This window comes from Fibroporia radiculosa (assembly GCF_000313525.1).
Source record: "Fibroporia radiculosa TFFH 294 genomic supercontigs, scaffold650, whole genome shotgun sequence".
Lineage (NCBI taxonomy): Eukaryota > Fungi > Basidiomycota > Agaricomycetes > Polyporales > Fibroporiaceae > Fibroporia > Fibroporia radiculosa.
The window spans coordinates 38,201-49,452 of record NW_012133229.1 but is presented as its reverse complement, the minus strand read 5'-3'; the positions used below and the strand labels follow the sequence as shown (position 1 = coordinate 49,452).

At 49.8% G+C, this 11,252-nt stretch overlaps 3 protein-coding genes across 3 annotated transcripts; 1 reads left to right on the top strand and 2 right to left on the bottom strand.

Annotated features, from left to right (window-relative positions):
- Positions 1–178: 178 nt before the first annotated feature.
- Positions 179–990, top strand: FIBRA_01434 (uncharacterized protein; the record flags this gene model as incomplete). The annotated part of the gene is made up of 2 exons (XM_012323309.1): positions 179–306; positions 363–990. 2 exons carry the CDS (start codon positions 179–181, stop codon positions 988–990), a joined length of 756 nt encoding a protein of 251 aa, XP_012178699.1.
- Positions 991–1,362: 372 nt separating this feature from the next.
- FIBRA_01433 (uncharacterized protein) lies at positions 1,363–3,550 on the bottom strand (the record flags this gene model as incomplete). Its single annotated transcript, XM_012323308.1, has 15 exons — positions 1,363–1,409; positions 1,462–1,592; positions 1,649–1,663; positions 1,724–1,814; positions 1,877–1,990; positions 2,050–2,281; positions 2,351–2,496; positions 2,555–2,665; positions 2,718–2,723; positions 2,777–2,895; positions 2,953–2,993; positions 3,053–3,069; positions 3,134–3,230; positions 3,286–3,363; positions 3,413–3,550. The coding sequence occupies 15 exons, from the start codon at positions 3,548–3,550 to the stop codon at positions 1,363–1,365; spliced, it is 1,383 nt and encodes a 460-aa protein (XP_012178698.1).
- A 937-nt stretch (positions 3,551–4,487) lies between these two features.
- Positions 4,488–10,874, bottom strand: FIBRA_01432 (uncharacterized protein; the record flags this gene model as incomplete). Its single annotated transcript, XM_012323307.1, has 16 exons — positions 4,488–4,500; positions 4,552–4,929; positions 4,986–5,267; positions 5,324–5,561; positions 5,620–5,758; positions 5,808–5,947; positions 6,009–6,199; positions 6,255–6,340; positions 6,392–6,507; positions 6,561–6,681; positions 6,737–6,928; positions 6,977–8,694; positions 8,752–8,954; positions 9,007–9,083; positions 9,152–9,214; positions 9,267–10,874. 16 exons carry the CDS (start codon positions 10,872–10,874, stop codon positions 4,488–4,490), a joined length of 5,565 nt encoding a protein of 1,854 aa, XP_012178697.1.
- Between the last annotated feature and the right edge of the window lie 378 nt (positions 10,875–11,252).

Sequence of the window (11,252 nt, the reverse complement as noted above, 5' to 3'; positions counted from 1 at the left end):
CTTTTTCACTTACCCTTCGGATACCACGATGGCACTGCCGACACAAATCGAGTCACTGTCGGGCAAGTATCCTGTGCTTCGCCGGAGTCATTTCCAGTTTATAAAATTAGTCCTCCGCTGCATATAAACCCGTGCCCCGCGTGTCCTAGGCTCCAGTCTGCATCCCTTGACCTTTTACATGGAGCCCATCCCGTCCTCTGCGCTGGTCTCGTTTATACAATCCGATCATACTTTCCACCCCTCCGTGCCTGGCGATAGTCGCTCGCCTTGTCCTGCTTTGAATGCACTGTCCAATCACGCATACCTGTGAGTAAACATGGTTATATTCCGTGGCAGGATCGTTCTAATATCCATGGATGCAGCCCTCGCAATGGTCGCAATATCACCGTGAGGTTACTGGTCCATGCACTCACCGACGTATACAACATCTCCACTCCGATGGCACTTGTCCTGTCCGCCGTCGCTGTTATCAAGTGCGGTAACCGATGGTCCCTCGACCTCCACGAACTGGCGAAGCACGGCGTCATCGAGCACGACGGCTCGCTTGTGCACGCGGATGCGCCAAAAGGCTGCCCTTTTGCACCCTCCGCGGTTGATCCTACCCTCCTTCACCAGCTTGTATCCATATGCGATTCCTACATGACGCTCCAAGACTTCGCAAGGGCGCGAGCCCTTCGTGATGCTACTTTACATGCGCCTCTGGATAGTCTGCATGCACAGATAGCGCGAGGAGAAGCGGTCCTCACCCTTGCAGTATTTGGAGACCGTGGATTTCGGGACAAGCTGGGAGACGAAGAACGCCTTCAAGACGACGACGAGCGTGCCATTCCAAAAGCGTACATCGAACAATGGTTTGGGGAAGATAGGTTACCGGATGGGTGGCATAGACCGTCGAAGAAGGTGGGACTCATAAGCGTCACGCTAAAGACGCTACAAATCAAGAAGATGATAAGGAACATCGAGGCGGCGAGACAAAGTGCGCGATCATGAAGCGAAACTTAATTCGACTATATCCAGGCGGGACTGATTCTGGGGAATTCCCCGTGATTGTATTTTGACAAACTATACCCAGCGCTGACATCCCTTCTGTGCCCTTTACTTACCGCATGTATCCTCCGTATAATCTGGCATTATAACTGCTGTCAAATTTTTGTATGTAGTATATCCATTTGCAGCTTGCGTAGTTGGCTGTTTTAGCAATCATGATTTGGAGACTGTTATATTCAATGTGCATCAATATGAGCCGTCGATACATCTGGAGAATTGTCGAGAGGCGCATAGTTCTGTACATCAAACAAGGTAACATTAGAACAGTAGCCTGCGCCGGTAGCTGGCTCGCTCGAGGAGCATAATTCGTGAAGCCTAGTTCTCTGTGTATACAGAAATCTGATACATGTCCCCAGCGTAGTCTGCAAAAAACTCGTCATGAATACAGGGTGGGCTGTTTGCGTATATACTTACTGCTCTGGTCGGCACCGATAAGGAGTGTGTTTGAACCCTTAGCGAGATACAATTGGACGGGGACGCTGAAGACCACATCGACACCACCAGTGTTTGGTTGGTCCACCACTACACTCGAACCGCCATTGACACTGATGTAGAGGCATCATTGAATGCATGAACAAGCGGAGTCAATACGCGTACTGACCTTATGGTAGTGTTTCTGCGCACGGCAAACTACTCAGCGAACGTCGCCACTTTCCACTTGATTTACGACACTCACCTCCATGTTGAGTCGGCGTTCGCATAGTAGAGGGACACCCATTGCTCAGCTCCGATACCCTCTACAGTCATAGTGAGAGTTCCACCATCGCCTGTCAAGGACTCATGTTCAGAGTGTGTCCATTTTGGTCGCCATTTGCTGGTCCATATTTACCTAGGTATCCGACCCCTTCATAGCCATTGTACGTGTTGTTCAGCATAACGGCAGTCCCACCCAATGTACCGTCGGCGGCGTAATAAGCCGTCCCGTTCATAACGGAGTACGTCCCTACGGTGTTCATGTCCTGATCAGCCTTGACTTATGACAAATCGACACGGCCAACAGACCTGCGGCGTAGTCAACTTTCCACAAGTCCGCATAGACAATTTGCGGAACCCCGGAAGCCCAGCTCAGCGGGTACCATGTGTAGCGACTGTTCCCCAGGAGAATCGAATCCCAGCGGTCTCCCATGTAGATCGCATTTGACCCCAAAGGAAGGTCATACGCATTCTGCGAACAGTACGTGTTTGTGTCCTCTGGGGCAATATCAGCCTGGGCGGACCAGTTTCCAGATATGCTCTGTTTTGGAATCGTCGTTGAGAGAACAGCGCTGTGAGCACGAGGACACCTACTGTCGAGTAGAAGTACTTGTTGGGATTTGGGGCCCAGCCACTTGTATGAGAGGCAAACAGCCAGTACACCTGTCGTAGAAAAGTGAGTGGTTGCAATTGAATGATTCAGCAGAGCACGCGCATCGTCCCGCTTAACCATTCCAGGTGCTTCTAAAGTAGCGCCTGCCAGGTAGACCCCCTTATCAAGAGCAGCTCGACGCGATGCTTTATGCACACTCACCTTCTAGCTCGGATACGACTTCGGTGACGTTATAGTAATTGGAGTCCATTCGTGAGATCTTGAAGTCTTGGTTGTTGTCACTGGCATACAATAAGTATGCAGTTCGCTCAGCTTGATTTGTGTTAGCTTTCTGGTCAGAGAAGGACAGATGGCACGAGCGTACCATCGTCTGCACGGGAAGCATCGATTAGAACGCTGAAGAACTGCAGATTGGATACGTACCGTCTTGGAAGACACTCTCGTCTCTCGATTGTGCTCCAAGCGGGTTGAAACTGCCTCTGTAGGCATAGGGCCCGCAAGGTGTTTCTGCAGTAGCGACACCTACCATGGCAAGACCATAACTGATTGTATTTATGGCATCAATATTCTGATAGTAAAAGACAACATAGTCTACGCACTCCGAATTGTCCGAATGGAACCACATAACATATTCTGCATTCTGTGAGGTACAATGCGAGTAATCAGGACATTAGACCGGGGCGAATTGAAAGCTCAGACCTTCTCGTTGTAGATCACTGACGGGTTATACAATGTTCAACAAGTCCTGACCAGTAACTCAAACAAAAATGGACCGTTCACCTTTCGGCCTTTCAACAATATCGGACGACGAAATATTAGTTCCGGCTATGGGTGTCAATGCATCGTTTTGTCTGGCCCAGTTTACCAGGTCCGTAGACTCAATAGTGTCCAGGAAGTTATTTTACGGGCTCGTATACCTTAGAGGGACTCACAGTGTAGCATGTGACAGCTGAGAAAAGTGCGCTGTTGTCCGCTTTGTCCTCGCCGAACCAGTAGAAGATATCCCCAACCTGAAGCACTTCATCAGGGCATGCGCGCGTACATAATGTGTCAATATACCTGCAAGATGCCCGTACCATGAGCCTGTATTTCGTTGCCGTCGGTGTCGTACCAGATTGCGCCGGGTACGATGACAGTACCAGCTTTCACAAACGCGCAGAGCAAAAGCCCTAAGAGGACACTAAGAATCGGAAGCATTGTGAGCTGTGGATCGGATCCGCTTCCAGCGTTGGTCAGAGGGGTCATTTTATAGGCATTCTACAGCGACAAATGCCGGGTTTCGAGCCGGAAAATGGGGTCATGATTACAGGTACATGGGTACACGGAAACAGGCACGCATGGGATACACTTACGAATTTGAAGCTTCTAATTCCGCTACTCCGTCAGCAGATCAGAATTCATGGATAGAATGGTAGGGAAGACCTAGAGATTGCCCAGAGGCTGCGAATTCTGCAGGGACATATTGCAATATGCTCGTCCCGGTCGGTCCGTCATCCTCCAAGAGACACCACGAGAACAGCGAACATCTTGCCCGTCCACACGCAACTGATTCTGTAGCTTAGCCGAGCGGCCGTGCATGAATATCTGGTGACCTAGCTCGCGTCCAGACTCACCGACGTAAAATACTCCGTTCGACTGATGTCACCAGCCACAGCATCAATGAGGAAAAGGTACGCACCACCGCTGAGTTACACACGCAATTAGACTTTAGCTTCAACGACGGGCTGCGCTTATTCCAACGATCATACGAGATCGAACAATCCTCGATCGGCCTGGCACACCGCGTAGTGATGTCATTCGGCTCAGGTAACGCGAGCCTGTCCATGCAACAACGGCCGCGATTAGCGGAGAAGTCTCGGGCTATCTTGATAAACAACATACCTCTGATCGTTCACACAACGGTAAGAGGATTTGCTACTAGAAAATCTATAGATAGCAACAAGTGAACATGATTTGACATAGGTGACGAATTGGTAGATTTCAAAGCAAAGCAACAAGATAATACACTTTGACTGCGAGCTAGATGTAACGGTACATGTGGGCAATGCGGACAACCATGAGGGCCGGGATAATAGAGTAGGAGTGGCAGAATGCGACATGCAATGGGAAGGGGCGACTAAGTATAAATACGCGATCATACATAAAACCTACAAAGACGTTATGAGCGGATAAAACTGAGAGCAATGGCTGTAACCTACTTCTTGTTGATCTGCCACAATAAAAGATTGAGGTTGAATTTGGCCAAACCGTCGAATAATGAATAAGATGCACGGTTGTCAAACTGAGCTTGCAGTAAGTCCTCCATCTTTACGTCTGCTGATGCCACCCGGTTCGTAATTCCAAGCGCATGGTTGAAGACTTCAATGGTGAATACGCCAACACTGTTGGAGGAAATAACAATATCAATCTTGTCGAATTGACGTGGAGAGTATTGATCGATTGATAGTAAGATCCCCTTCTTGTAGAAATACTGTGCAGTATACTTGAACGAGCCAAACTGGGGCGTTTTACCCGCCTTCTGCAGCTCGCGCATATGGAAGTATTGCTGGGTAAATGGTATGACGAACCGTCTCTTCCTGCAAATGGGACTGTGGATGAGTCGATTATTCTTGTGCATACAAGTGGTACCTACCCCTTTCCGCGTTGCATAGTATTCATCGCAGTCTCAACGTAGTTGTGGTAGCTGTTGATTTGCTCTTCAAAGTATTTCTTGCGTTCTGCGAGATACTTCTGTGCCTCTTCCATGCTCTCCTTCTCGTGTTGACGCTGAACGCGACGGCGGTTCTTGCTGCGAACATCACCGGCGATCGCATTGAGAATCCCTTGATAGCCGTCCATGCGAGAAATTCTGCCAAGCTTCTCCAGTTCTAAGAGGAAGTAGATCGCATGGGCCTTGACTTCACGGAACGTCATACTAGACGAACCATATATTAGATACTGCCGAAACACGCTCCTCTGACAAGAACTTACGATCGAATATCCTCCAAGCGATACGCCGAATCTGCGGCTGTTGATGAAGGCATCCGTCTCTGGTGACGTCTTTGCTCTTGCTCCATCTCCTCCAGAATCCCCTCCCAAGCCGCTTCGTGCTGATCAGTCACCGGTTGCATTAATGATTCAACAAGATCTTTCGCGGGCTGAACGCGTAGAATCGCTAGCACAGCTCTTTTCGCTTGAACCCAGAGAGCTTTCTCGTCGGCGGCAGGATCTATGAGCAAGATTTGCATAAGCTGAAGTATAAGAATTTACCCTTTAAGAGTGCACACCTTTCACGTTTGCAAACCGATTTGTTAGCTGTAACTCGATCGCAGTGTCGCGAGCATCATTAAGTTCATCACTGCCAACGTTTGGAACACCGTCGAGCTCGGACAAAATAATTCGCAATATATCATCGCGACTAGGAGCCTGTTCTATGTGTCAGTCGAGGGCATAATGGGAAGCTAGGTACGCCTACGAGATCGTCCAGATGCTGCGACAGCAGGCCGTGAAGGCCATATACCTCGTTGGGCGATATGTAGATTGACTTCGGTTGAACCGTCGCGTCGAGAAATTCGTGTGCATGATATTCAGATTCTGCATCTTGAACATCCGCAACTAAGTGCCAGATAATCAATCATCAGCCTCGGCCTAGCATACAACATGAGATAAACAGTACCCGCAATAAGCCAAGACGTGATGTTCTTGATCGTTTTCCTGATGTAGTCATTCACTGGAATAAAGCTTGGGGTCTCATCGCCAAATTCGGCTCCACTAGTGATTTGTGTAAGCATCTTGGAAATCTGAGCCAGGTTTTTACGAGAGGCAATGTCGATGGTGCTGGAGACGATATCAAATGTCTCGGGAGTGCTGTTTATAAATCATTGTTAGAAGAGTATATACAGTTGCAATGGGAGAAGCATACATAATGGCAGGGTTGATGTATCTATAATAAACGAGTCTTGCAATGCATGCAGCATACACCTCGTTGGGTGCTTGAGGAAATTTCTCCTAGATCACGATATAAGATCGTGAAATTTTGCAGAAAAGACTTCAACATACTCTCACGGCGCTCAGCGTCTCTCGAGCCAAAAAGCGCATACCGTAGGGCATACGTTGGATAGACTGAGTTATTGCTTTGACAAACTCTTCCGTCCACCATTGCAATACCTGGAGATCTGGAAAAGGACATCTCAGAAATAACACGTTTGAAAAATGCTTGGGGACAAACGTCGAATGTACTCTGCTCGCGTGTCTGGATCATTCAGAGCCGTTCTGAATGGAAGATCTTTAGGCACCGAGCTAGCCACTCCGGATCGCAGTTCTTCTAGATCAGCTCTAGCACGATAAATCTGTGGGTGCGACAAAAATTAGGACTCGCTCGGTATAATCGAAGTAAAATCCTACCTTGCTGGGATCAGTCTCAAAGTCCAAGTCATCCGAATCAACGACTCCTCTTATGACGCTCTGGAAAGTCTCACGAATATATGCAGTTTGTTTCGGACGTAGGTAATGAACTGCAATGTTGATAAACATTGGATGCCCATGAGTGATCTCATCGATGGAAGTGGCGGCAGCAGCCTCTTCATGGATGGCCGTCTAACGGTCAATCAGATATTTGCGTCGCTTGAAAGCGTTCATACGCACCTGCAGAAGTTTTAAGAGCAGATACTCTTCCCGACGATCTTGTCCGTAACCAAAGAGAGTCAACACTACCCGCTCTGTCGACCGGCGATGCTTCTCCCAATCATTCTCCCGTGGTATTTTGGAGAATAATCGGGTCAAATATTCGCCTCTCGTCTGTAAAAGATAGAACAGTTGCTGATAGAGCTCAAGTTTGCGCTTCGCCGCCCTATCCAACGTGCTTGGGCCAGCGAAAGGGTCACCATAGGCTGCAAGTACGGAAGCCCTTGCAGCATGGACGGCCGCAGTATCCGCACCGAGTATGCGCCGGACCTTCGTTAGTTCTTCGAAACTCTTGACGTTCTGTACCACGAGAGCAATCTTGACGTCTAACTCGTTAACGTCGTTTTCCAAACCTTGATTTTCCCGAATGCGTTTCACAACGTCTTGGCGCAGTCGTTCGATCTTGATCTCCTCTTGGAAATCTGCTTCTGAGTCATCCAGGAGATGAACGAAGTTCTTGATCGTGCCGACAGAAACATTGGTCCCCAGTGTGAGCTGACGGTATTGCTCGCGGGTCTCCTTCGCACGGAAGAGAGATTGAATTTGAACGATCTTATCGAGGTTTGTACGGTAGTACTGCATCTTGATGCGGAACTTTTGTCGTTGCATAGCACCACGTAGTAAGGCCTGAAGGATCGTTGCCTGAGGATGACTTGCGCGTAGATAATCTCTCCATGCACGATACTCCCAACGAGCTAAGGCGCCACGTGCTGTAGCCTGAAACCCTAGCACATCGGGCTGAACAAATTCAAGCTGTTTAGCCTGCTCCTGATGACGATTGCGAGCGAGAGCTGCACGAGCGACGGCTTGGAGAACACCGACAGCTTTGATGACCTTAACCTCAGACAAAGCCTTGTGCATTGACTCATGTCGTTGCCGTGCAAGGGTCGCCCGCGCACGAGCCTGGAGACCAATGAGAGCGGGGGTAGCCTTGCGCAATCCACGGATAAGTCCAAGGAGCCGTTTACGAGCCAGGTATGTCCGTACTGCCGCTTGGATCCGTATAACTACATCTGTGACGTCTTCCAACTTCGCGAGTTGAGTACGAACTCGTCGACGGAGGAGAGCCGCCCTAGCCTGGGATTGTAATTTGACTATATACGGCTGTGCTTGACGGAGGAGCGCTTGCTGACGAGCCAGGTTGCGACGTAGCAGTACACCTCGAGCATGCGCTTGTAATCCGAGAATATTGTCCATCACGATGGGTACGGCAAATGCCTTTGTAAGCTCCCTGTGCGTTCTCTGCACAATTCGTGCGCGAGCAGCAGTTTGAAGTTTTACGACAGATATTTTCGAGCTTCGGAGCGCTGTCTTTAACTTTAAGTATCTGCGCCTTTGGAGCGCACCCCGTCCTTGTGCCTGTGCCTTCACAACGTATGGAACAGAGGCTTCGATTGCTCGTAAATGTGCTTGCCAATCCCGACGAATGATAACACCCCGTGCGTGTGACTGTATCGAAATGGCCCATGGAATAAGATCGGTACGCTGCTCTCGTTCTCGTCGTTCTCTTCTGCGGACCAAAATCGCCCTGCACTGAGCCTGGATACCGGGAACGTACCGTTCAGCGAGACAGATGCGCCCCTTCTGTGTTGCTTGAGCCTTTCTGACGAGGAAGGCACGTGCAACTGTCTGTGCTGAAACGATGGAATCTTCGTTCTCTAGGAGGAGACGGTCACGGCCTGATATAATGTCACCCGATGAGAATGCGACTGCACATAATGTCATAAATTACTCACGTTCATCCTCAGTTTCTATCTCTTCTTCTGGCTCTTCATTGATCTCCTTGGCCAATTCTCTTCCTACATTACCGAAGTTAGGCATGGCCACACCAGAATCCTTAAGACCCTTCTGAGTCTTTTGAAGCTGATCGTCGGTGAATTGCAGATGGCCAACCAGGTTGCCTATTCGTTCAGCAAGCCCCCGACGAGCAAGCAAGTGGCTGATGTTGATATCGTGAGAAAGGATCAAATGTGCCAGACCCATGAACATACCTCAGGGCATGTATACAGTAAATCACCTTAGGAAAATTCTTCTTCTCATAAAGGTCAGTGAGTTCAAAGATGAATCCCTGATGCAATACTATCAGACATAGAATACTGATAGAGATCTACGGGCGCTTGCCTCGGGGAGACCGACATGACGGACAAACCCAAAGAAGTGGTTAATGTTGTCTGAATGCCGGAAATCCAGCTTCGGGGCCTAATGAATCCGTAAGTAGATATCTGAAGGCTATTCAGAATCGCGGTCTTACATCATAAATCTTGCGCACTGCGCCTTCGCCTTGAAAGACTCTTACCAACTTCGCCAATACCACCCCATTCCTCAAACCTTCCTCCATCTCTACTACACCAAAGCCCAGCTCCTCGCCTAAACACCCTTCGATCCATTGCTGTGCTTCCCCAACGTGGCAGAGATATTCATAAGCTTGCAGAAGATGTCTCTGCACATCTGCCCATAACCCTCGGGTAAGTCGAGTGGATGGCGAGGGAGATGTCTGAGCGCTTGACGTCATATCTCTGGATAGCCGTAGCCGTCCAGGAATGCCGGTCACATCACCAGCATCCGTGACGCCTGGGACAACAAGCTCTGGTTCTCGATGCTTCTCCGGAGACGGAGACGGTGGCTCCCAATCTCTTGCTCGAAACATTCTTTCCTCCCTACGACTTCGTCGATCTTGAAGCGGAGGCTCTTCGTCCGCGCGAGTATCATCAACCCAGTCTTCCGATGCGTCGCCACTTGCGATACGCGGAAGATGTTGCCCGAGTCGACGACCAGTAGTAAAAACATCCCCGTAAGCGGATGCTCTCTTGTTTGTCATATACGAGCTCCGATAAGGTGCCGGAGACATAACAGAGGATGTCGATGACGTAGATGAAGGTCGGTAAGAGGGCTTATCCGGGGAAAGAGACGATGCACGGGAGAATGTTGCACTCGACGGTGTACGAGGACCATTTTTGTCCGGAGATGGCGGCATAGGAGAGTAGAGGGATCCTCCGTAGAGAGAAGTGGGTCTCCGACTGAGAGTGCCCGCAGGCGATGATTCTGGTGGCCAGACACGAGATATCCGTGAAGGACCAGGAGTAGTAAGAGAGCTGTCAGAGGATGTCGATGAGCCCGTTGTAGTAGGATTAACGCTTTCCAAAGTATTGGCACGCCGGACCCTTGTAACCGCGGTACCAGCAGATGCTTCAGGAGAAGATGCAGGAACTGCATAGTTACTAAGCTGTTTAAGCGCAGATACTGACGACGACTGTAGAGGTGTCGACACAGGTAAGCGGATACGTTGGGGAGTAGGTGTAGAGAACGGATGAGTAGGAGATTCGGGGCCTTCTATAGTAACGCCTGTTGTGTTTGGTGATAAAGGAGAGGCAATAATGGGTGCAGGCATGGTATGCCGTTTCAATAAAGGAGAGCTGATATTGCTGCGAGGTAGTTCGTCTGTCCCCACCGGATGATTTGATTGCAGACGATCCGTATAGCGGGTTCTGTTTGTGGCTTCGGGAGACGGACTGACCATGCTGATGGCTCGAGTACGCTCTTCTGCAGAAGGTGTGGACGGTGTACGGGATTCAGAGAGGTTCTCTGTTCTAGAGCGCTCCTCCCACTTCCCCCTCACAGTGTCTAAGCTGTTGCCGACGCGGTGTGTCGGTGTCCATCTTCTCGTTGCATTTGGAGTGCTACTGTTTCCTGTGGGAGACGATAGTACGCCATTTCTAGCTACCGAAGCTGCTCGAGAAAGAGAGCCTGCACCACTACGGGACGCAGTTCGCTCGAGGAGGCGTGTCTGATATGCGAATGGTCCTACTTGGGCAGAGCCGGACCTTGAACCTGAGGACGAGACTGAGTCGGATCGCTCCATGGTCGCGTAGAAATCTCCCAAGTCGTACAGTCGTTATGTTATCGTGAAGAGGCGTCAAGAGAGGTCGATAAATGTGCAAGGGAAGAAAGATCCAGGGACAGTGCCCGTCCGGGCAAGCAGTGCACCGTCGTCAACTCCGGCGGGAGCGAGTCGATGAGAGTAAGAGAAGTGGCCCGACGCTGCGGCCCTCTTTTGGAAACCGCGTCGCGTTTCCGTATTAGACGCCCTCCATAGCCGGATCCGAGCCTGTTTGGACGTTCAATATTCAGACTCAGTATATATACTAAGTCCGTCGCTGAAGCTTTCGGGACACACCATATCATCCGAGACGAGCGCATTTGTTTTAGGAATGAAACATGGAGACAGACCTTGCAGACA